Source organism: Vanessa tameamea, chromosome 6 (genome assembly GCF_037043105.1).
Source record: "Vanessa tameamea isolate UH-Manoa-2023 chromosome 6, ilVanTame1 primary haplotype, whole genome shotgun sequence".
NCBI classification, from domain to species: Eukaryota; Metazoa; Arthropoda; class Insecta; order Lepidoptera; family Nymphalidae; genus Vanessa; species Vanessa tameamea.
Genome location: NC_087314.1, coordinates 3,748,102 through 3,775,654, shown reverse-complemented (window position 1 = coordinate 3,775,654; position 27,553 = coordinate 3,748,102). Strand labels below are relative to the sequence as shown.

Genomic DNA, 27,553 nt, shown 5'->3' with positions numbered 1-27,553 from the left:
TTGCGTCATTATTATGCATAGGGTAAAGCAGTGTGGTGCACTTGGACGCACACAAGCGAACAAAGGTCTAGGTTAAGGACCTGAACATAAATAATAATTATTAATTTTACATGCAATGACTAAGTGACAGGAGGTCATTTAGTCTTTAAAATATGGCAGCAGCAAATTGCTATATTATTGTTTTAAGTAGTATGTAATTTCACGACAAAACAGGAACTTCCGTCGTCGTCTAACATCTGGCTATTAAGCTTGTTACGTACTTGTCATGTTGTCGTCACTCGGTAACACGCCGTTATTAACAGACAACATGCTGCTCATAGAACGACTATATACTGAAATTTTGCAATCAACAATATAATTTTAAACAAATAGAAAATAAAATAATTTGTATTAAAAATTATTATACATTTTTAACTACATTGATAGTAAATACTACTGACCTATAACATACAAAAATCACTATTTGTTACGATAACTGGCAAACTTTAACAATTCATATGTTTCCACGATCGAAATCTGTTCAAGATGCGTATGTATTGTACACAATAGAGGCTCAATGAAATTCCGGTTTCTCCGAAGTTTTACTAAGATTCCCGACTGAATGCTAAGGCTCTCGTTATGTCCAGATAAGATCAGCGGCGGAAATTAAGGGGAAATTGTATTTGTTTCTTATACAACGACGTCGTCGCAATAAAGACGCCGTCTTAGCCACGCTGTGTATAAATAAACGTTAATTTTGTATGAGGATAAGCCGGATAAGTAAATCTTGCCTTTGGTTATAGAACTTGCTTATGTAAATACTTAACTATTTGCTGCAGACTTTAGCCCACATCGTCACATCGATATTTTATTTGTTTACTATTAAGATTAACTATTTCTAAAAGTGGATCTGTTTTATATTGTCTTTGTGATATATATTTTGTCTATTAACTATTTTATTTCATATAGTGATATTTAAAAATTACCATAATAATTAAATAATAAGTATGTTAACTGTTTCAGAACGAAACAAAAATTACCATAATAATTAAATAATAAGTATGTTAACTGTTTCAGAACGTTATACTTATACTATGCGTGAAGTCCGTTCATTACCGATTGCGTCTGTCAGTTTAAATTTTTGACGGTTACGAATACGATTCAAAATTTCAAACGAAAATACGACATTGTGTTTCTATTTTATAAGTGCGCTTAAATCTTATAATTTATATGATATTCATAATAATTCTTAGAACTAGCTTGCTTCTGCTGTGCACTGATGCGTTAGTAATATCGATGTTAAAAGTTTTTGTGAAAAATGGTTAAAATTGAAAGAGCTTGCCCTGGCTTAGGCAAGCCGAAAAGTTCTACAGTACTTGCACCATCAAAAAGTGGATCGACTCAAAATATGGCTGCGAATATAAAAGTCGTAGTTAGAGTTAGACCCTTAAACAATAAGGAAATGGACCTCAACAATCGTGTGGTGGTTGATGTTGTTGATGACAAAATGTTAGTGTTCGACCCAAAAGAAGAGATACGACCATTTTTCTACCAGGGCGTACAACAGCCAAATAAAAGTTTTCTAAAGCGCGCCAACAAAGAGTTGAAGTTTGTTTTCGATAATGTATGTGGACAAAATGCTTCTAATCAAGATGTCTTTGAAACTACGACGAAGGATATGTTGACTTCCTTAATGGAAGGTTATAATTGTTCAGTGTTTGTTTACGGAGCAACTGGCGCGGGTAAGACATTTACTATGATTGGGAATAAAGAACACCCTGGAATTACTTACTTGACAATGGAACATTTATTCTATACTATTAATTCATTTGAAAAGGAAAGAGAATTTGATATAGGTGTTTCATATATAGAGGTAAGTCATATTCTTTGTATGTTAATAATTCGAATCACTAAAATAAAGAAAAAGTTAACAATAATAACAATTCAAAACAAAATTAAATTAAATGATTTTGATTAACTATGTTGTGAGAAGGACTCAGTAAGCTTTGTTATCTTTATTTATAGTATATTATTAATTGAATTTTTCTAAATATACTATATTTATTTATATAATAGGTATATAATGAGAGTGTATATGACCTGTTAAAACCATCCAACACACCTCTACAACTGCGAGAGGACTCCAAGTATGGTGTGATGGTAGCAGGTCTTACTCTCAACAACATCAAGACAGCTCGGGAGCTTCTAAACATGCTAGAAAATGGCAATAAAAATAGAACACAACATCCCACAGATGCTAATGCTGAGAGCTCTAGGAGTCATGCTGTTTTTCAGGTATGTTGGAATTAGAAAGTAACCTTTCTATTGCAGGTGTTCGTAGGTGTTCCATAGGTGTTCTTAGATGAAAGTAGCACACTTGATTTATTTTTTAATGATATTCATAGGTAGGCATGTGGCCCAACTGATGGGAAGTGGCCCCCATTGCCAATAGACATTTGTGCTGTAAGAAATATGAATGACTACTTAAACCACTGATGTAAAACCAACCTCAGGAAGTAAGTTGCTATGTCCCTTGTGCCTGTAGTTATACTGCTATCTAGTTATATAGTTATCAGTGTGACATGGAATTTAACCAAATAAATCTATAAAGACTGTTTAGCAGGTGCTCTTTCAGCTGTTAATCACTAATTTCTGCCTTTCTGTTAACACTGATTTTATATTTGAATGACAAAGTCCTCTATATAATCACATGAACAAAATATATTATTAAAGTCATTATTACAATATATATATGTATATATTCACCTTTATTTAAAATTAAATAACTTTAAAAATGAAAAAATATTTTTCTTGTAAGACCATATTATGTTTAAAATGTTCTTATAAGGATAGAATGTTAAGAATGAATTGTAAATCATAACTGAAATAATATATTTGATTCATAAATAATGAACTATTTTGAATTATCTTTGAATTGAATCTTTTGATAATTATGTAGAGCTCCAGATACAAAAATGTTTCTTACTAATTCAAAGATAATTAAATATTAAAATAATAATTTTTATACAAAATAATATTATCTCAAAATAGGTGTATGTAAAAATGAGGTACAAAACAAGCAGTCAACTACGGCTCGTCAAGCTCTCCATGATAGACTTGGCTGGCAGTGAACGTGCTTCTGCCACCGGGTGTGTAGGAGATCGCTTCAAGGAGGGTGCTAATATCAACAAGAGTCTACTCTCACTCGGCAATTGTATTAACAAATTGGCAGATGGCAGTAGTTACATACCTTATAGGTAATATTTAATTATTTTTTAGTAATTTAATAAGTAAAAATAAATTTAGTTACAAAATCGAATTAAGTTACTTTTGGTTTATTATGTAATATTAATATTTCTGTCTTAGAGATTCAAAGTTGACACGTCTCCTCAAAGACAGCCTCGGTGGCAACTGCAAAACTGTTATGATTGCAAATGTATCTCCCTCGAGTATTAGTTACGAGGATACATACAATACACTAAAGTATGCAGCGAGAGCTAACAAGATACAGCTCAGTATAAAGAAGAATATTGTGGATGGGAATATGAGATTGTCACAGTATGTGAAGATAAATGAGGAGTTAAAGAAGAAAGTTAAAGAGCTGGAAGCGAAACTTACACTTTGTGCAGTTAAAACAGTCCATAAAGAACCTGATGTGGTCAAGGATAAAGGTAATCAAAAAAGCTATTATCGAACTTTACAGGAAAATCTCGAAGGCAATCTGTTTCCCCTATTGAGGGCTAAGATGAACCATACAAGTAGTCGTATAAATGACGATAATTTTAATGACGTATATTTTTCAGACAAACAAGAGTGGCGTCGCCGCATCAGCGAGGAGGAGCGCGAGCACGGCGCGCTGGAGGGCCGCCTGCTGGCGCTCATGAGCCAGCAGCGAGTGCTGGCGCTGCGCCAGCGCCTGCGCACGCGCGCCTTCTCGCACGTCGCCGACCTCGCGCACCGCTCCTCCAGCGACGCCATGGAGCAGGTACCGACCGACATAGGCCAGGAGTCAATCGGGCGTAGCCTATGTGAATGCCTAAAATGTATACTTTGAATACTTTTTTCTGTAAACAAGTTTTTAATAATAAGCTATTGTAATTGTAGATGTGCACGGAAGAAATTCCGAGACAGGAACGTGCGGCTGAAAACTACTTGAAGCAGTCTGTCAACTTGGACTCCAAAATAATGACCGCTTGGACCAAATGGAATGAGAGCCTCAAGAAGATGCAAATACTTTATAATGAGGCCGTAGCTTGTTGTCCTGAATTGATTGACTTTGTCGAAAAAGTCCAGATGCAAAGTGAATTACGTCATCTCAGAGCGAGGGACGATTTACGGTACAAATTGTTGGCTATAGAGAATGACGAGATCAATGCATTTACAGAATACATGAGTGATATGCCCAGTATGCTCAAAAAATTATATTTGACGTTGAAAGGTTACGACAAAGCGCCACCGGCGCTGACGGCTGAATATTTAGAGATTATGAAGAAAGCAAAATCTGCTAAAGGGATCACATGGTCAGATAAAGACATGGAGAGTGATAGTCATTTCAAATTTGTATCAACTTTGAACTTGGACAAACCCACAACCACAATGGAATATAATTTAGATATAAAAGACATGAATTCTACTGTTGATATCGTGACAGATAGTGATGATTTTACTGACATAGAAAATTGTGAACCCATTCTCTCTAAAAAACGCAAAGGAACACCTATTAAACTTGCTAATAACGAAACTATCATAATAAACGATTCTTTGGAGAGTTTAGATACAACAAGAAATCTTAATTCAGCAAAGAAAATTAAAATGAATACTAATCCTGCTCTGGATGTGGAGAACTATCTCGGGTTAGACCCGAAAGATCTAAATTCCACCTTTGTGCTCGCGGGTAAAATCGATGCTTGGAAGAGTTTGCCAGTAAAAACAGAATTGAAGGTGGAAATCCAACCTGTGAAGAAGGGTCTGGTGGATAGGACGAACACCATGCCTCGGACTATAACATTTAATGACAACAAAGGTATGTCTATTTTAAGTTCATCCAGAAACAGTTACTTGTTACATGTATTAGCCAGTATGATTTGTTAATATATTGTAGAAGAACACTATTTTAAAATTTGAAAATTATATATTATAATTTTTTTCTTCCTTTCTAATCTAATTTAGAGTTGGCAATAATCGCAAGAGGTCACGATCTATTTTCACATCATCTTGAGTTTCAAATTTCTTAACAAATAAAACCAGCAGCCCCATCATTTACGCTAATATTCATATGCATTTTTAAATTAATCTGTTGATTTTTTTGTCAAGATTTTTGTTTTCGAAACATTTATGGGGCGATCCTGACCCCTCCGGCTACTGTCGCCCCACTCCTACTACAAGCTTTAAGCTCAATCGGAGGGGTAAATAGGAATATTAGTAATACTTCAGTACGGAGGAATTGCTCGTATTCGATTTTTTAAGTCTCGTGTATCGAACCCAAGGGCGGCTGGTGAGGCCGGCGGCGGGCAAGGCGCTGCCGCAGCGCCGCGTGGCGCCACGTCCGCCCGGCTTCGGCTCCAGCCTGGCGCGCGACGGCACGCCGCTGCAGCGCGCCGTGCAGGGTACGACGCCTTCCGCACATTCTCTTTGCCATTTATATCTACAACACTACTTAACTCAATGATCCCCCCCCCTCTTACCTTCCTGGTTATGTATACAACTTTATAACGGCCCCCTCGCCCTCCGTGATGAGCTGGTTCACGAGTTCATTCATTTTTAATTATTGTTAGCGCGAAATAAAGTATGCTTCTAAAACTTCAAAAGTTACAGATGTGAGTCTATGTTTTTGCACGTCACTCTGAAAACTATTACTGTTAGATAAGTAAATACTTTCTTTAAACGATGTGAATGTTTCTATAAAATTCATCCCCCGAAACTTAGTTTTTATTATGAATATTGTTAATGTAGTGTTTAAAATAGTGAACCGCGCGGTGTGTTATACAATGTTAAGCCACCATAAAAAAAAAATGGTTTAAAAATTGTTGCATTGCACCTGCTTTATTTTGCTGTAGAAACTATTATCGCTCGTTATTGAACTCGTGAAGCAGTCTAAGAAACTTAATCGTAGACATTTTAATATATTTTTCTCTTTAAGTGTTAATAAAGTGTCTGTCTCTCTGTCTTTGTCTGGGTATTTACGTAAAATTACTTTGTATTTATTTGGTGTTGGTGACATGTAAGTATGCAGACATATAAATGGTGGTCAGGATTAAAAATATATTTAGTAAAGAGGGGTTAAAAAAAATGGTGTAAAGTGAGTTTAACTTGTATGTGGAGGATTCTGTTATGGGAGAAGTGTTAGAGTTAAAATTAAAGATAGCTTAGGTTTTTCTTTAAAGTTTAAACAACGAAAGTGAACCGTATAGTCCGTATTCTTTTAAATTTCGATGCTCGAGTATCTCTTAATTTTTTATAAGTTAATTAAGGACAGGGCCGGATCTGACACATGGCTTTATGGGCTTCAGTCCAGGGCCTCGTGGATTCAAGGGGGCCCCAGCTAAGTCAAGTCAAAGTCAACAATAGACGATAATGCGAAAGAATCCATAACTTTATTAAATTAAACAGATCGTATGGTTTGCAGGCCTGCGAGTCCTGCAATTAATCAAACCCATTCAATTAATGTAATTCAAGTCTACGTTTAGATACGTCTTAGGTGGGCCCCTAAGTAGTGTTAGCCCAGGGCCCCTAAATTTAATGTCCGGCCCTGATTAAGGGGGGAGTCTTCGAAATTTAAAATAATATGTTTATACTCGTTATTTGTTACGTCACTAGTTTGATACGTCACTTGATGCGCTTAAATTTTCTTTTTAATTTACTCCGTGTAACTTTCAAAATCATCGTTCGAACAGCAGATATGAGATTATCGTTATTATTATTATTACATTTATTAACTTGTTACTGCTTAAGTTAACTTTGACATTAACCGTGTATGTTCCTAACGATGGCGATTGCATTTGACGTGTTTATCAATACTAATTAACTGCATCGATTCGTGCCAAACTCAATTACATAGCATGTCTTATTCAAACATATAATATTGTTTAGCTAACATGTATTGCGTGTGTTAATGTTGTGTTGTCTCATTAACAAACTAACAGACGGCTCGAGAAAGACTACTGTCACTGAAAAATCAGTGGGGTTTAAAGCAGTTCGAGCAAGGGAGAGGGTGCAGGCGCACCCGTACTCGAGACCCGCAGCCGTCAACTCGAGGAAGTGAGCAGCTACCGCTGTTAGTCATCAGCGATCATCGGAGACCAACAGCGACCACCAGTGACCACCAGTGACTACCAGTGGGCACCAGTGACAATTAAAGACCATAAAAGCCATCAGTGACCACCAGTGACCACCAGTGGCCACCGGTGACCACCTGTGAACATAGCACTAGTGATCATAGGACATTCCTATAAATGTGTTCTCGGATACTGATCAGTGTTTTAAAGGCAATAAGTGTCCAGTAAGTAAGATAAGTCGTGAAGTAAAATTAATTATTATATACTTTAAGAATATGTAAAATTGTAAGGTACGTAGCAATATAACTTATAATATAAAAGGGAAAAATTAGATTGTTGATAACTGATATTTTTAGAAATTATAAAACAATTAGTCTAGTATCTTCATATTATGGAATAATTTTAGTACTTTATTTTAAGATATATCACAAACTGATAACATCGCAAACCGATTAAATAACTTAATCAAATAATAAAGTATCTAGCGGAGTGAAACTTGCGAATGGATTAGTTTTCCGTATTTGAGCGAAGTTTCATCAAACTGAAACACTGTGGGTCTGCGGATTCTTCTACGTATGCGGGGTATAAAGTTGTTTCCACACTAAACTGTCGGGGATATAATATGTTATGATATAAAAATTGCAAGATATTTTACAAACAACTATAACTATAAATTGTTTTAGAAAATAGTACAATCATAATATGCTCTGTTGATGTAAGACTTTTTTGAACGGAACATTCTTGTTTGTCCCTTGAGTAGGTTGCTTGTGCAGTGATATTTGGAATTAGCTGTTGTGTTAACAGTGAGGGGTTGATTCCGCTATCCAGATGTTTGCGTAGAGCATAATTCACATAGACACATGTATGATTGCACACCGCGATTTGTTGGAACTGTTAAGAATAAAAATCTTCTTAAAATTGATTCGGATTATGCTATAAACATCACTCCAAGCTTCATTCGAATCAATTTCCCGGCCAGAGGGTAACTCCGATGACGCTATTCTAAAAAGTAAAGTTTTGAAACGACACGTACGGTCATAAAAATGCGTGTGGAAGTTTAAATCGTTCACGAGTCACGACTAATCTTTGAAATAGAACAACAACTTTGTTTATAACATTTTATTGCAACGTATCAGGTGTTCAGCCTTCAATCTACACTTCTCGTATATCACATCACATCGAAATCTTCTAAACCGTTGCTACATTGCATAGTTTAATTAACGGAAAACTTCGGGCGCGTTATACGAGAGGAGTAGATTCAAATCATTTAATCAATAAGGCAGCATGTTGTTGTTATAGTCTCCAAATTTTTCCTTAACAAAAGACTGCTCAGCATCGGACGATTATTAGGACATTAATGGTGGGTTTATTGATTTTTTACTATAGTCAATGTCACGTCGGATGAATAATGTACGAGATTGATCGCAAAAATAATTGCACTGCCTTTTGTTTGCTATCTTTTAAAACCGCCGTTATTGGTTTTATAATAATTTTTTTTAGTTTTTCGACACAGATTATAAAATATAATTCACGTAATATATAATTCATTTATTATAATATTGAAATTTGAAAGTAATATAGTTATACATAAATACAATTTTAAGTTTGTTTCGATTAATACGAGGATAATATTTAATATATAACATTTAACTAACTTTTGTTTACATTTCAGTCATATCCTTCTTTTTAAATTTGAATCATTATTATGAAGCCTGAGATGGGACAGAAGAGAGTTAAATAATATTTGTGTTTAAATGATAATTGTATGATGACAAATCGATTTTGCCGATAACGATTGCCGAAACTATCGATTAATATAAACCTTTCAATGCACTCATATTAACATGAGTTAAATAATAGCTGTATATTTTTGTGTATTATTTATAACACGAGTGCATATGTATTTTATTGGATGTAACACAATATCCAATTATATTTTGATATTGTAAATGCATCCGTTCGTTCGTTGATTGTATAATAATCGATTATATTTAGACCGTACGTGACATTTGCAAAATATCACATTTTATTTTTTTTTATCTTTTATATCAGGTATAATTTATCTGTCACATAACATCGAGAAATATTTTAAATGGTTAAGTGTGGAAACAACGTTATAGCTTATTTAAAATACATAATATTAATGTGTTTTATGTTATATGCGTTATGCGTTATTATACTGTTCATCATCATCAATTATAAATAAAATATTAGGATATTTATTCAGAATTGCTAACTAATTAACAATAAGTCAAATTAGATACTAGATATTGCCATGTTATTTAACCCTGCATATATTTAAAAAAAAAAAAATTAACCCCGTTAAACTAGATTGTGTCAAACGTAATTGGCTGCACTGTCACGCAAAACAATTTAACAATGTGGCTTTTTGTTTTTTACTTATCCAATATGAAATACATAATAGTTTAAAGATAATATGATTTGAATTAGTAAGTAAAAATTTGTAAGACATAAACGGTTATTAGTATGTAGGAAAATTCTAAATTATGTCTAAATTAACGAGTCTTCTAGCACTTGTAGTTTATCTGATTGAAAACTTAATTTGAAATATATACGCAAAATGACAAAATAATTTATACTGACCGTACAATTGCGTCAGATTGTCTCAGGTACAGACAACATAACAAGAGACGAAACTTCGTTCCATAATATGTAGTTGTATAGTGAACTTAATCGATATTAACGATTGTGAAGTTTAAATGCAACTGTAAGGACTGAAATCCAATTTAATCTGAATCTTTAAGTGCAGAAAAGGCTTTGATACGTAAGACGTATCATTCGTCGTTTTTCAGTACTCTAGGTTGTGAGACTACGTCATAATAAAAAAAACATTAAAACAGCTCTAGTAAATGTATAAATAAATTCTGAATTGTTATATCAATACGGATTCTTGTTTTGTTGCTTTTAATCAATTTCGAGCATTAACAAATACATTACCGATTGACTATTTGAATTTTCACTGAAAAATTATATTGCCAATGGATTTTAATTTATTATTATTTTAATTACATGTTTCATGTACATTGATATATTTTAAATGTCATATTGTGACGTTCTTTTTATACTTTCCTGTCTTACTCTTTGATAACAACTATTTTTCACTATACTAACGAATGGAACTACGGAATTACTACGGTGATTTTAATATAAAGGTTTTTAGCTTTAATAAATAATGAAAGAAAGTCGAAAGAAATCGTCTATTGAATCGTATTTATTTGTGTAGCGATAATGTTTTCAACTCTTATAGTTTATTTTCTTATATTAATTTAATTAACGTAACATTTTAACATATAATTTTTTGATAAGATAGGTACGCGCGATTTATCTTAATGATAAATATCTTACTGAAATGGTAAGTATGACTAATTTTTTAGTGTAATTATTATTTTTTTTATTTGAAGAAACACTATGACGTAAACGTTTATTCAGCCTATATTTGACTTCACCGCTACTAATTATACTTGTTCAGTGTAATAAGTACTAAAAGTGAGTTAACTCTTTCGCCGCAGTGCAAAATGCAAGTGCAAAATACAAGGGTTGTCACAATAACTTTTAAAAATGATTCAGAGTATTGCATTACTATCAATCGTAAATAAAATAAATTATTTTTAGCCCTAAGTAACGAGCACAGTATCGAGCACGCGGAGAAGAGCAGCGGTTTGGGGCATACCGCTACACTTTCTACCCTTTTACCCTTTTACCCTGTCAAATGGACAAGTTGACTCACTATTGATATTTGTACGCTTTGTAACTATTAGTATATACGTGATAAGCTTGAATTTATTACAAAAATCGGTGTATTTTTTTATGTAACGTGCGATACAGTATAAACAATCAATTATGTATTTTGTATAAGTGTCGTGTTTTTGCAAATTTATTGTGCTGGTTGCTCTATATCATAGCCTAACAACATATTATCTATGGTCTTATATAATGAAAATGGAATATAATACAACTCCTAAAGACTGGGAGCTTATAAAAAAATTAATCTTGTAATAATGGTTTTGTTACAATTTTGATAAGCGTTTACGTCATATTGTTTTTATTTTTAATATAAATAATTTTAAAGTTGCGTTGTGTATTTTCTAATATAATATTGTGTGAATTTTTTATTAGGTATGTATTGTATTAATAATAATTATTATTGTAGGCCTAATGAGCTATTGTTTATATTTTCTAACTAATTTGTGACTGATTCTAAGAAGTTTAATAAAATAAAAACATGTGTGGATTTTTTATTTCTTTTTATTGATATTTCTTTATCTAGTACTAATAGTTAAACTCGGAAAATTTTCTTGCTAGTATTAATAATTGATCTTAACTATTTTATATGTATATGCAATGTATACATATATTTAATTTTATTTTCAATGATGAAATTATTCTTACACTGGCGACGCGTATCCGCCGTTATCTGAGCGACGTTGTGTCTTATAATAAAACTTGTATTTGCAATTATGTCTTTCCAACATCTATTTTAATTCAATCGGTTTAAATTCAACACGGTAGTATTAGGCCTAATGAAATCACTCCTTTAGTTGTCACAATTCGATATGATATTATTAAAATTTTATTTCTTTCGATAATAATAATGTTTGACAAATAAGTTAAACAAAGGAAAATGAAAAAAGGGTAATATTTTTTCCCCTTTTTTAATTGGTATCTGTGACTGACTGTCTGTTAAAGAAAGATATAAATACTGTCACGGGCTTTTCTGTAGACATTTGTATCTATAAATCTTAGGCTTTCGAGTTTTTGTTTTATTATTGCCACGGTTAAAAAGCGACTGAAAAGATAGTTTTTGTCTTCAACTTTACAGATATATGAAGCTTCAAGTATTTCATATATAATTTTTACCTATATGTCGCATCCTCCGCACGTTCGGGCTCAGATCGCTCTTCCTCCATTACTCGGTGCTCAAATAAAGCCGTTAACGGACTTCTCAATATCTTATTTTACGGAATCAAATCGGTAATAACAAATGAATGAATGACAGCTCCATCAAAAATGCAGTATTGCCGTTTCGCAAAATCGATTCCATCCAATTGTCCACTTGACATTTCGATATCGAGAATTTATTAACTAGCAACACCGAGGCATAGTTCTTGATCGTATTAGCAAATGGCGTTGCTCGTTCCTCGACATACATATATTGCCTTTTCTAAAATCACTAAGTAAAATAATGATCAGGTGATTAAAAATAAATTTACCTATTAGATGCTTTACAAAAACGTCTGTTCTACTTCTTCATGTTGTGAAATGTTCTTCAATCGTATACAAATAGAAGACTTCAAATAACGCAATAAAGTGAGAGGAATGAAGTGACAGGAAACACAAAGCAGTAATAAAATAAATTCCAAATTTCCCGTAGTCAGCTCACTGTCTAATTACGGCCGATACAAATTGAACCCTTTGAAATGCACCCAGCTCTGTCACTGCCGTTTCTAACTCGGTGAGGTCCTTGTTTCCATCGATTACAAAGTATGTCCAAATGAACGAATGAATGAAATAGAATGTATGATTTGTATTTCAATTATCTAGTTTAAAAGAAGAATAAAATACTATTAATAAAAAATCGAGCCGTTGAAAAGAAAGGAAAATAATAGATAATATATATTTTTTTAAAGTCAACAGCCATTTATAAAGATAAATATTTTAATTTTAACATTCTCATACGAATGTATCGTACGTTCTGTTTTGTACTAATACGCTTCTTTATGTATTGTCTTTACAATAAAAGGAGGCTTTCACGAGCGCAACAAAATTCTAAAATATAATAAGTTCTCCTTACGTAATACAGCTGCTTAATCAACGAGCTGTCTACATTGTACGCTCTTACATTCGAATGATTGATAGGTCCATTCGGGCTCTGCATCCTACATTTGCGAAGAGAACATTTCTCATATTTTCGGCAATCTGCCAGCTCTAGGTATTCTATGAGTCTAGGCACCTTTTGCTCCGACTTTGTATTAACGCTAGCTTTCCTAATAAACGGCTCAAATTAATCGCTCTTAATTTTCTCAAAAAAATTACCAGATTTTGAGTTAATTAATATTGACAGACCTCAGTTTGATCAAGTCCTCGAGGTAATAAAAAATTGGTCCAAGGTGTCAACAAAAACGTCCGCCGACGCCGCAAATGAATTGATTCAACGCAATCAATTTTTTCTGCCGTACCCTGAACGGAGAGATCCGCTCATTCACTACGCTCTGATTAAATCGGTCAATCATTCGGTCTCACCGTTCAGTTAACTGGAAAATTGGTAATTAGATGGTATAGGTGATAAACTGTCGACATTTCGCGTGTGGTCGTAAGATAAAAGTATTAAGATTGAATACCTTCGTACTGAAGAAAGTAGTAATATTGTAGCTATCAATAAATAAACATTTATACCTTATGGTATGTTTAGACTTTACCGAGTTTATTTAGAAGCTAGTAGCTAATAATAAAATTTAACGCGAATTAATTTAATAATATTTATATTAGTTATAAACACTATTTGTACAGTTATCTTACAGAGTATCAGTTTCGTTACAGAGTAATATGTAACTTGTTTAGATGTTCTTTAAATATTATATGGAAATAATATACTTTATGTAAATACTATATGAACAGCTGGTCCGGGCCGTTATCATTGTGAAAACCATAGATTCGGTCCTATTTGCCTGGCAAGTTTAACCTATAATAGAAAAAATGAAATGAGTATTCGTTTTCAAAAATCCTTATTTTAATAATCAGGCAAATGAATAAAAAGGAACATTCAGCTTACCAATGAGATTTTCCTAGAAAACAGATACCTAAACCAAATATTTTATTGGTTTGATCATGATATACCTACCTTATGATATTCGTATTAGTCATAATAAAAACTAGAAAATACCTTATGAACAAATACCAAATATGTGTAATTACATATATCAAATTGGGGTCATAAATAACCTCAATAATAACTAATTACTAATTACCAACTAATCATTATTTATAACCTGCAAATGTACGTGTCTACCTTTTTCGGAATAACCTATTAGTCTAAAAGTTTGAATATAAAAAATAGGTATTATAAAGTTGAATCTATTGAAATAAAATTGATTTTAATATTTTATAACTAATTAAATGCAATGTTTTCGAAGTCGATACGTTGACAAGTCCTGATTGTAATAAAGCGGTGATTACGCGATGTGCTGTCGAAAAATAATTAATGAGGACACGAAAACAGAAATTTTCATTTGTAAATTGCGTTTTAACAGAAAATTATGGGCATACGTGAATTACGTTTATGACTTTGTGTCAATTGTTTGTTTCACATCACGAAAATGTGTAGCGTATTTTAAAATAATTGCGAAATTGCGTATGACATACACGCTGCTGTGTTGCCTCTATACGATAATATTGATGTTCCGGAATTTGACAAACATAATTAACATATTGATATTATACATACATATTTTATATTAAGTATACAAACATTTCAAATTTCGTAAAATATTATATGACCATATATCTCAAATTGATTTTAAATCATAATTTTATTTGTCTGACTTTATCCCATTTATGCATGTCCGTATTTCATAATCTGGTAATAACCTTTGTAATCTTATATTCGTAAACAGTTGCTTGCATATGTTACTCCTCATAATTCATAATATGTTTTTCGGTGGATCGAAAAATTGTCACGTGTCTTAGAACTCGTGAATATTTGTCCGCTTCATGTCCGGCGGTGAAGGAAAACATCGCAACGAGACATTATGTAAAATTATGTAGCATGTAGCGGATGAAAATCTGCTGGAGGAGATGAAAAATTAGCTCAGATATTTTTGTGAGGCAAATTGACAAATGGCCATCTGATGGTAAGTGGTCACCACCGCCCAAAGACAAAGGCGCCGTTAAAAAGATCCGTACATCGCCAATGCGCAATCAGCCTTGGGAACTGTGATTTTATACCCCTGTAGTTAAACTGGCTCACTGACTAAGCATTGCTGTTTGGCGATAAAATATACTATATGTGGTTGGTACCTACCCAGGTGCGCTTGCACAAAAGCCAAGTAGATAACCACCAAGCATTAAGATACTATTTAAAATAATTTTAGTCTAATTTTAAACTATTTTATTCTACGAGGATTATTGGACGTTTATATTCTTTAATCTGTTGAAGAATTTAAGCGGACTTACTTACGATTTAAATGTATATAGTTTAAGTCTTTTTGTTTCTGTAAGCATTACAATAAACTTGTTAGATCTCAGCTAGAATGCTATAAGTCGAAATTGTGTCTATTTTACAACATCCTTTTTTATATTTATAAAAATCGAGCTAAATTGAATGGAAACTTATGAAATAAATAATACTATACAGCAGTATTTTTTAATTCAAATAATGTGATATGTCGCCTCATAATTATAGAATTGATAATTGTGTGAAAGAGTTTTGTTCTTGTTACAAATATCAACAATTTTCTTGTTATAAATTCGTTATAAAATGTAATTAATAAACAAACCCATTTTCTAGGATTTTAATATATATATAATAAGTAAAATCGTGTTCGAAAAATACACAATAACAGCCAATAAGTCAGTTCGTATAGTTGATTGGCGTCGGCTGTCGCTAGGAAGAGTCACTAGCAACGTGCGATCATGTATGATTGCTTGCATCGACAATTGACGAACGACCCTGGACAAACAGCCTCCGAACATCACTAACTTGCTTGTGTGAGATTGATCGAGCACGTCCCTTTGAAGAATGTGTTTGATTGGAAAATAATGTTGTGGTTGCATTTCAGAAATTATTTTTTATAAATTAATTTCTTAGTCATTTTTATTAATCTTTTTATTATAAAGATATGACAAGCTGTTATCGGCATTAAACAAAAAAGGTTAGGACCAACGGAATTCAAAAAACTTAAAGCCTTTAAGCATCTACGTATGATTCCACGTCGATAGGCACAGTAGCTTATATGAACATCAACTTTTTAAGTATATGTATATATATTAATGAACGGTACATTTAGTGGTATTATATATGCGCTTGCGAATATATATCACACGTTATTTGTGCAAGCCCTTCTGGATAGGGTGAGTGAACTACAGGCACAAGGGGCGTAACAAATTTAGCTCCCAAGGTTGGTGGCGCATTGGCGATGTAATCAATGGTTAATAATTCTTGCAGCACCATTGTCTATGGGCGGTGGTGACCATTTATCGTCAGGTGGCCTATTTGCTCGTCCCTACCAATGACATAAAACAAACAAATACAAACATATTAATCGAAGTGAAAAATAAGAAAGTTCTCTAATAAGTTCGGATTAATTTTAGCCAATTTTAGAATATGAAATTTAACCTTTGATTCTAAAACAAGTACATTTTCAGAAAGGTCTTTTCTCTACGAAAAAAATGCCCAATGAAAATATAATAATGAGGTAAATCCAAGATTTATTGCTGATTAAAATTCTGTAATAGGATTCTTGAATAAAATATATTTTATTATTTCAATATATTAAAGTGTTTAGGATTAGTCTTATAATTTTAAAAACTACGTCAATAACTCCGGTTGTCATCATAATCACGTCGTTTTATCTCTCACATGTACTCCGAGCATTTTTCACTCTAAGGCACGCTGAGAAAACTTTATTTTTTGTAAAAAAGTCGATCAATTTTTGCGAAAAGTCCCGCAGTTAATGTCCACGTTTCGGTACCGTATGTCATGGCAGTTACGATGCATTGGTTGAAAACTTTCGTATTCAAATATTATAGTACAGGCGACGCAAGGATTTGACGAATATTGCCAAATCCCGAACGAATTGTCGATCGATAGATCGAGAGGTTTATATTGGTTACATGATTTAACTACATTTGGCTTTTAAATGTAATATGTAATTTTACTTCTACTAAATGAAAAAATAAAACAAATATGAGTTGATTCATAAGACATTCAGTATTAAAACACAACTTAATTACTTTATACATATGTACGTGTTTTTAATCTGACGTTATTATTCCCTTGAAACTCATAAGAAATTTACTCCCAATCCCGTAAGTCACGTATGGCGGTTTTATAAAAATAAATAAGATAGTTTCCATTGTATTGTAAATTTATATATATTTTGGAAAAAAGCATCTCTGTTGCTAAGCATTACCTAACAAATTATAAATATTGTGGCCGAAGAAATTTTCGAGGTTCTAAGTTTAAGTACAATTTTTTTTTATATACTTTTATGTTTCGGTTTGAAAGAGTAATGAGCCTGTGTGGAGCCAATTTGGTATATTGATTATACTCATGGATGGCACCGGATTGGTTTATACTTCTTACAATGCCTGCATAATTAAGTTTTCAATTTTAATCTTTAATATCATGCGAGCCATTCGTAAGAGTGTTTTTTTAAATGTATTTGGTAAAGAAAAATTTTTTTTCCATAAAATTAATATTTTACGCCTTACGTGCATTGAATTATGTAAATAAATCTCTTAGTTCCTCTGATTAGCGAGTTTATCCATATCCAGCTACTATTCTACAAATGTAAATGAGAATTGAACTAATAAATAAAACGTAATCACTAAGCAAACAAAGACGGATATATGTTTGAACCGTTTCGTTTCTAACAATGGAAACAGTTATTATCAAACACAGCTTGAACGTGGTTAAAGTCAATTCGAAAAACCTGGAGGCCATAGGTTATTTACATTTACTTATTGCACAGCTTTCGAAACTATTTTTTATTAAACGCCCCCAGAGTGGGGAACTGAATAAACAGTCGACGGTTTTTGAGTAGACTAAACATTAATGTTTATTCGGGATCCTTAACGCTTGGAGCATATTCAAAACAAACCTCATAATATATATGAGAATATTTCTTTTTATATTTGAAGAATAACTATCGGGATGTATCAGATGTGAAATCTGTAAAAAACGTGACATAATATGAATTAAGAAAAAAAAAACATTTCTAAAATTTGGTTTCAAACTTTGATTTTACTAAATAAAAAAACACTTTCAATGTTTTAATAAACATGTTCATATAAATATTATTTATAAAATCATAAAAAACGTCGTTCCAATTTTTAGTTATATACGAAAAATATTAAACTAGTGGAAAAAAATACTTTAATTCAACACAAAAGCGAAATTAAATTTCCTTACTTGAAAAGGTAGTCCCCATTAGTTCAAGGAGAACTCGAAGGTCGCAAAACCACCATTTTCACCATTTTATCCATCCTGAGCTAATTTTTTTTTATTGATGAGAACATGCCTGTTACCACTTATTCATCCTTCAAATAAAAACAGAACAAAACCAGTATTGTACGTAACCAGGAGTTGAACAATACATAAGCATTGTATAATCTGATCATGTTTATAATTTAATATCAAATATACAGAAGAAAATGATTACTGCAAGGAAGTTTCCAGTTTGACTCGATATCTCAAAATATTCAGTTAAAACTGCTCTGTTATAAACGCAACATCGTCGAGGTAGGTGGCAAATACTAATCTACCTCTGAATATCAACATTTGTATTTGTTTAAGATATAATAGTGAGCTAGGGTTATACGCAGAAGTTACACAATACCATCTAAGGTACTTTATATTCCATGGTGGAATTGGATGGCATTAGCAAAATAAGTAAGGCTTATACTTAGAATAATTGCAATAATTACCTGATTAATTACCAGGCGGTTAATTTGCGGCTTTAATATTAATATATTATACTATATTCCAATCATAACAGAAGAAAAGCCAAAAATCAACATTTGACAGCAAATTGACGCGATATCATTGGTCGAGAGCTTGATTAATCTATGATATTTACTATAGATTTGCGAAAAAATGGCGTTTTGAACGTCGAAGAAACTGTTATCGGAATTTTGGAAGTAAAATTAAATTGGATATAAGTAGTTCAGAACACAACAGTGCTGAGCAAATAATATGAAATACGTAAATTTAAGTTTTGTCCTTATTCCTACTTCGATTGAAATAGTCTATTTTATTAAACATCACAAACAGAAATCTTAAGACTAAAAAAAAAGTATACAAAATAATTTTTAGGTGTGTGTAGGTATGTACAACGGGCAGACTTACGGCGAATTAGGCATCTCTTTTAGTCAAAAACCGCTTTAGTGGCAATCGATACGAAAACCTTAGACAACAAGTTCTATTACAACGCGTCAAACAGTCAAATATGTTATGTTTAATCAAATTCATTTAAAAACAATTTCTTGTGATAGATATAATTAACCGACATAAATGTTTAAAAGGGTCCTTAAAAAAAGATGTAAAAAACGGCTAGACGCGACCACAGGCTGAAACAATTGTTATTGTAATAACTGAGCAGTTCTCCTCTAATGACAAAATTCCTTTTCTTCGTGTAACATGGTTTGCGAAATGTGGAGTTTCCAAATCCATTTCCATTTTGAGTATTAATTTTACTCAACACTGAATATTACTGCATTTGCAAATAATTGATGCGAAAATGAACTATATATAAAAAGAAATAAACAAGTGATTTAAAATGAATCAAACAGATTAATTATCCATCGCTAATATATTGTAAAATAACGTTTTTAACATCTTTCGGTTTTGTGGGTAAAATTTCCAGGTCATTTAACTGCAACATCGATATGTAACGTTTCAATATATCCATGTAAGTCTGTCATATGTACTGAGGTGTATTTAAGCATTTTCTCATATTTCTTATAGTTTAAATAGGAATTTTAATTGATTAAGTGCCAAAGTGTAATAGCTAATCTATAGTAAAATAAGTTCGCCACATTATTGGTACCGTGCTGGCCATCCGCACTTTACTCAGTTCCGGCACGCTGTCTGCAGCCGGGCCGCGGGCTATCGCTCCGGATTCTTCGTTTATAGAGGATTTTTTAATATTCTCCTCTTTGTTTAAATAGAAAACTCCATTTCTTATCTTTTTGTCACCATCACTCAATTTGTTACGCAAGTTTCCCTTTACAAGTTAATGAGATGTTAGTGACTTCTCTCCTTTTTTAATTGCGACGCAGCTTGACCTGGCTTCTCACAGTGCAATAAAAGCTTTATATGAATATTTTGTATCGTATTCATAAACATTTGAATGTAATTTTGATATAATTAGTATCACGATAAGCAATATAATATGCCTTATGAGATTAGACAATCTTTTTTATAAGTTTAAATATCTTAAGCAAGGCAGATAAAACAAATTCTGATGGTAAGTTTTCTTCTTTAAATCCATCTTTACGTATTTCCTATTCTAAAATTATATTGTAATGCTTTCGCCTTACAATATAATTTTAGAATGCACTCCATCGACCATATTAACATTGGTACCATGAGAAATATACTAAAATAATACCGTAATGAAGTCATCACTATTAATTAGTTACCTATGTTTGTCTGCTGTAGTAGTAACTCAATAGAAGATTCAATGCTATATTAATGTTTAATATTATAACATTTCGGTGCATTTTATTAATATTTATAACATCTCTTCTTACATAGCTTAAATTTTTAACTATAAATGGATTCGCTCCCTAATTTAATGTAATTTATTAGACACACAGATGCTCAATGGATATACCGCCTTAGTAAAGGAGCCGTATCCCGAAAATGCAATACTCAGCTAGCGAAGTAATAAAGTCCTTGCTTCTAGGCCTGTATAGCAGTGTGGCGATCCCCAAGACTAAGCCTAAGACTCTGTATTAAGATACAAACAAGCAGTGAAAGAAATCATACAGATCTTATGATAGGGCCATGGAGGAGGATCCCACAACCTCACAATACTAGAGACACGGGGATTTGATTATGAGATGACCACCCTCATCAAATGTGCGACGAGAAAGCTACCTTTGCACGATAGCGTATCCTTGTAGTGTTTGAATAACGCTACACGCGAAAAGCTTGAAAGAAAATTAAATAACTAATAACTTATTATTATTTTATATGCATTAATTATTTCGTAACATGATATAAGCCTGGTGATATAAAGGCGGGCACACTAAAATAAAAAACTCAAATATAAAATGAGAGACACTAAAATATGTCAGTGGACAACACGTCTTCCGAGATACAAATATAAGAAATAAAAAAGCAAGTATTAAAAGGGAATATATTGATCATTGATCTTTTTGATTTATAGATGAGCAATAAATCCATTAATTAAAAATGGGTGTTCCGCAGGGATCATTCTTGGTCTTTTTTTGTTTATGATTGATATGAATGATCGACTATTTTACGTTATAGATATTTGTATGAACATTGTATCGTTTGCTGGTGACACGTCATTTATTGCTGATACGTGGTTGACTTGCATCGTTTGTTAAAGAAGTTAAACGTCTGACCAAAAAAGGAGTTTAATGCTTTCATCAAATTGTACCCTATATGTGAGTTTCTTTATTCCACCACAACTTTTAAATGCCTAATCAGACTTGGTTAAATACATATAATTTCCTTAGAATATTTACATAATATCGAGTGAATCAGGCTATTTTTTAGGAAATTTTGTGTAGTTAAATTTGAAAAATTTAGAATGGGTAGACAATAAACCAACAGACAATTGTCTATATCAATATATTTAAAAATACATGTCCCTAGATCGAATCGATTGACTCGAAATTGATAGATCATTGAGAGATCAAAAATTGAGAGAAGATCATCTAAACTACTAGTTTGTAATGATTTTTCGTAGTGTAGTCAAAAATGTAGGTTAGTTAAAAATAAAATGTCTTCTTGAGCGAATTACGGTCATGGCAGCAAGACAAGTTAAGACACATTGGCTGGTCGAATTCCATACAAACCCACACTCAAATCTAGGAATACAAAATTCCACTAATATAAATTGACAACAACATGAAAGTTGAACCAACCAACCAGTAGTCAAAGGATCAAAAATAGAGGATCGTAAATGGCTATATTTTTAATAGAATTTTACAAACTTGTAATTAATCATAACTATTTTTTCGAATGAAGAATATAATAATATAAATGCTAATTAATTTATGAGGAACCCTCGACTGACCTAATAATGAATCAGCTAAAACCTAATGTTACATTTAATAATGATATTTGCAATTGAACCCTAGTAGTCTTCGTAAAACGAGCTCTGCGTAACTTGTTTATGAAAAAAATACAAACATTGTCATAAAAAATCCCTCATCCAAAAAATTAAGTAAATAAAAATAGTCATAGATATTCCAAGCCGCAAATAACTAAATTATTACATGTACAACATTTGAAGGGCTCCTCGCTTTCGCAGCGCTGAAAGGATCTTCCGCGTCAAGTGACTAAACACAACCTTGTCAGTTGTCTCTTGTTTGTTACAGAATTTATTAGAGGTAATGCAAGAAGAATAATTCACACGATAATGTGTCTAGATTATATAAAAATAGAGCCGATTTTCAAACGAAGTGCGGATTCTGAAATATGGTGCAAGCGATAGCGACAAAAAGCAATTTAAGGTATTTTAAAAGAATAATGGATAGCTAAAGTTTTCTTGAAATATATAAAACCAAGTTATCGAAAATTTAATCCAATAGAAACTTCTTGTAAAAGAACTACTGAAGGGATTATAAGTGGTGTATTTTAAATATGTAGGTACATTAGATTGGCGTCGTATATAATGCATATATATTTGTATCTGAATATAATTTAATAATTAAAATGAATTGTATAATAATATCCTTATATTTTATTATGTGTGTATTATATGTATATGAAAAGTTCGATCATCAGAAATTGCTCATTTTAAAACTGATGTATTGAGTTGCCTTGATGGACCAAAGAGTTTCAATATCATGCAAGTAATATCGCAAAACAAAATATTTTAGATATGTAAAGCCTATTATGTTACTTCAATATTAACTTTATACGTTTATTTTTATATTACTAAAAATATATATAAGATTATTAAAACGTAAAAATATCTTTGTTTTAATATATAATACAACGTAGTAATATATAATAAATGTATATAAACGACATAAGGGAACTCATTTGAGCAATTAGGGTAATTATTACTATCAAGCATGTTTAACAGTATTAGAAAAGTTGTAACAGTTGTAGAAAAGAGTTGTAGAACAGTTGTAGAAAATCGATTTGTCAATTTGTATTTTTAAGTGGAAAATAAAGAGCAATTTAGTTAATGCAATTGCAATATTTTAAAATTGCACTGCTAGTATAAGTATGAATACGCTAAAGTCTATAAAAGGATCAAGAGGACCCAGGTGGAAGTTGAAGCTAATCGAAATAATTACTATAGGTGAGAACGCCTTTAGTCAAGTTGTAGGACTTCTGGTCTTTACAAGCTTTGAGCCGAGACCGTGAATTAGTGATAGTGAATCTTCACCCAAAATCACGGTCTTGAATATGGACAAGCTCAATTGATTTTTATAGTCATTAATTTGCGGTTATAATTCATCCGATTCTAGGTGATAATGCAATCCTGAACCATTAGTGTTTAACTACCTCACAATCCGAATTGTATTTATAACCCGGAATTTAGCATCGAGGCGGTATGAGTTCCAAACTCTCTCCTTGAGGAACATTGGGAAATTCACGGACTGTTACATTACGATATTACATTCGACTGATTTATATTTGAATTCTTTTTATGCATTGCTAATGGGATTTAAACGCGTAATCTTATATTTGTACCATACGTCGACAGTAGAGGCAAGCCTCTGGGATCTCGGTCTTGAATTTCCCGCGCTCCATCCCTCAGGACATGCGATGGTACAACAGGTAATGGAAATAGGTTCTGCCATCGTCTGCCACGCTCGGCTTTAGCGCATATTGATGCATTACATGTACGAAACGCGTGTTATAATTTATTAGAATATTTATACTGTATTACGAGTAGCTTCGATGTTAATTAATATTTCGTGGTATCTATTCTCAGTATGAAACGGTAACTTGATAGAGTTTGTTATGATATAATCTGTACTAATGTTATAAATGTGGAAGTACTTCTATCTGTTACCTATTCACTCTTAAACCGCCTGAACCGATTTAGATTAGTTTTGGTATGAGGATAGCTTGAGTCCCGTGGAAGGACATCGGCAACATTTTTTAATTCATCCTTATAAGGTGTAAAATGGGGGGGACGGGACGGTTCGTGTGCTATAGGCAAAGTTTTAGCCGTAGCTATCCATAGTAAAGCTATAATTTCTGTTATATGTCTACGTAGATACGTTGCTTTTCTGTGTCATTAGCTTTTCATAACCAAACGATTGAATTTAAGTTTTAAGATAGAAGTTATTGACCCTTGGTGTGATGGTTTCTGGTAAAGTAATACCAAGCTATTGTAGTTGGCGCTTATAGGATTTTATAATTGTTAGCGAACAAAATTTAAATTAATTTTTAACGTTTGCAGGACATTGGCTAGTTAGGAAATAAAAAATATTTTCTGTCTATGTACATATATACCCATATATATTATAAATTGAAATCGGGTCCGCATTCATTTTAATTAAACTTGACAGGACGGTGCGGCGTAATTCATCTACTCTGTGTCAACAATTGAGAGCGTTTTCAATCGGAAAATAAGAGTTTCAATGACTACACGCCCATACCACGTAAAGATGTCGTTATTAACACTTTGAGAAACAGCGTCTACTAAGTTTATAGCCGGTTTTTTTTTGATAGAATTTATATTTTGAACTTTCACTTTACATAAAATGTAATCTTGTAAAACATCTATTCAACATATCTATTATCTTGAAAGGAGTCTGCTTGAATTAAGTTTATTTTATATATCAAAATTTATGAGTAAGCAGGACAATAGCCTTAAATCTGTGAGTTCATGTCGCTAAGCCAATGGTTGACCTATTGAGTTTTAAGTAGTTGACAATATTAAACAGAATACAATTTAGATTATTCCATGACGTAACGAATGTAGAATATATTCGACGAATATCGTAAAAAATATTTCTCATCAACTATTCCAGTTCAAACTTGCTATTAGCATAGAATCAATTGGTCGTAATTATTTGACTTATTCCTCACATCTAAACTCAATTTGACAAAGCACCGTTAGAACTGGTACTTGCACTGAAAAAATCTAAAATGAATTTTATTTTTATTCGTGGAAATTATTATTTAGTTAATTAATACCACCGTCATAATTAATACTGTTTTTTTCGGACATAATTACACGGGAGTGCCAGTTATGACGAGTATATATGACCTTCTTGGTAGTAAATTATTTAGGGGCCTACGTCCGATGACAGCACTCAAGCAACACGTAGGGTTTATTAAGTTCTTTATACATAGGATGTTGACGAAAAATATATTATACGAAACCTTTATAAAAATAAGTGACATTGATTATATTCAATTTTGATTTATGTATTACTAGGAAAATAGTACTAAATCTAATGAACCATTTCCATCATTATTTGACAAAAAAAAAATATCTGTAATGCAATTTATTAAGAATTTGGCTTTGAAAAGATTTTAAGAATTATAATTATATTTAAATTAATAATCAGGACACGCGGCTTTACTATTTTACCGAGGCCCGGAAATGTAAACACTGCGAACCTTCTGTTGGCTATTACTAAGAATTTATTGACAGAAAAATCCAATAACATTTTATTAACCCCACGCGTGATTTGAACTGTTGACTGGTCACTGAACTATCTCATAGTTATGCAAATAGAATTTGGAACGTAATAAAAAGGTTTCAAAAAGTGCTAAACATCGGGGGCTTTGATTGCTAAACTTAGCTTGTGTTAGCTTCGTAGTTATGTTTTTCGAAGCCTATGCTACAATTAAGTAGCGGTTGGTAGCGCTGATATATCAAATTACTGTTCATGGGTGATAGCACTACCTTGGTGATGAAACGATCGCCTCAATTCGGTTATTTTTTGAAATTGAATAACAATTCTTTTTGAAAATGTAAGCAATCACGAATGCCCAAATAACACTTTCACTGGTTCGTTTCAGGTCTGGGTATTCTCCTTGCTCGACCGTTAGTGTTTAGTTTGATAATCAATGAGTAAGTGTATTGAATAAAGGAATTTGATTTTATTTTATTTTATATAATATATGGAAAAGAGTAAGTTATGAGTTTCTTGCCGTTTCTTTTCGGTAGAATTTACTCTCAAAACGATATTAGCTTTACATATTATACAACACACATGACTATTTATAAGTGTTTTGATGAGCCCACTTGAATAAAGAATATTTATATTTTGGCGATGACCACTTACCATTTAAGTCCCCAATAACCCGTACGCCTAACTAAAAAAAAAGAAAAATGAAACTGCGGAACGACTTGGTTGCATTGATCATCTGACCATCGATAATTTAATAATATAATAATAATTCGGCGTGAACAACTATTGCGTGCGTGTAATGTCAATATTATCAATTAGAAAAAATCAATGATAATATAAATACGAGTATCATTACAATGCGTTAGGGTACAATATTAAAATAATTACACTGTAGAATTTCTTGAGCCGAGGTGCAATCTTATAGAGGGACATCCTCAGGATAAACGTCACTCGGAGCCTGAGAAAGGTTAAATACCAAGGCGGAGTCTAGTACCGCTCCCATTCCTAGTAACGCTGTAAAGGCCAGTACGACTAACGGCAATCACACAAACAGAATCAGAAGTGCAGGATAGGTTATTTCAAGGGTATTTATTACAAACACACAAATGTTTAACATATTAATTTTAAATTATAAGATCAATTTCAAGTATTTAATATTTATAATTTAAGGATGTTTTTAATTCAATATCTTTGATTATGATATTAGAACGCGTGCATCTTAACTGACGTTTTCGGGTTCAAACCCAGGCAGGCACCACTAAATTTTCATGTGCTTAATTTGTGTTTATAATTCATCTCGTGCTCGGCGGTGAAGGAAAACATCGTGAGGAAACCTGCATGTGTCTTATTTCAACGAAATTCTGCCACATGTGTATTCCACTAATTCGCATTGGAGCAGCGTGGTGGAATATGCTCCATACCTTCTCCTCGAAGGGAGAGGAGGCCTTAGCCCAGCAGTGGGAAATTTACAGTCTGTTAGTGATTATGACATTGTTTTATGTAATGTACAAGTGCCGTTATGGGACAAGGTGGTTTCTAAGGTAACACAGCAAAGCTTTTAAACCATCGGTCATGTGGCCCTTCGATGAAAAGTGGCCACTTAGCTCGTCAAACGTCAATTCATGTGGAGGGTACGATACAGTACGCTGCACGGAGACTAACGATATCTCGCAGACGCGCAACTTTATATATTCGATTAAGATTTTATTTTACAACGGTCATTGGATCTCTTACGTATAAATTAGTTACAT

The 27,553-nt window shown here is 32.6% G+C and overlaps 1 protein-coding gene across 2 annotated transcripts; it reads left to right on the top strand.

Moving 5' to 3' along the window:
• The first annotated feature begins 1,137 nt into the window (after positions 1-1,137).
• Positions 1,138-8,572, top strand: LOC113393455 (kinesin-like protein KIF18A). Of its 2 annotated transcripts, none has more exons than XM_026630341.2 (8): positions 1,138-1,852; positions 2,056-2,274; positions 3,031-3,236; positions 3,346-3,650; positions 3,783-3,964; positions 4,084-5,002; positions 5,466-5,585; positions 7,170-8,572. In XM_026630341.2, exons 1-8 carry the CDS (start codon positions 1,298-1,300, stop codon positions 7,238-7,240), a joined length of 2,577 nt encoding a protein of 858 aa, XP_026486126.2. In that variant the 5' UTR covers positions 1,138-1,297; the 3' UTR covers positions 7,241-8,572. The 2 variants fall into 2 exon arrangements, with proteins under 2 accessions (XP_026486126.2, XP_026486125.2); XM_026630340.2 differs by having other exon boundaries at positions 7,122-8,572.
• The last annotated feature ends 18,981 nt before the right edge of the window (positions 8,573-27,553 follow it).

What these genes read in the sequence shown, in the direction of transcription:
- LOC113393455 (XM_026630340.2), top strand. Translation starts at nt 1,298, where the DNA reads ATGGTTAAAATTGAAAGAGCTTGCCCTGGCTTAGGCAAGCCGAAAAGT. An exon ending in TGATGTGGTCAAGGATAAAG is followed by an intron (nt 3,651 to 3,782) that starts GTAATCAAAAAA and finishes TATATTTTTCAG; the next exon opens with ACAAACAAGAGTGGCGTCGC. An exon ending in AACATTTAATGACAACAAAG is followed by an intron (nt 5,003 to 5,465) that starts GTATGTCTATTT and finishes ATCGAACCCAAG; the next exon opens with GGCGGCTGGTGAGGCCGGCG.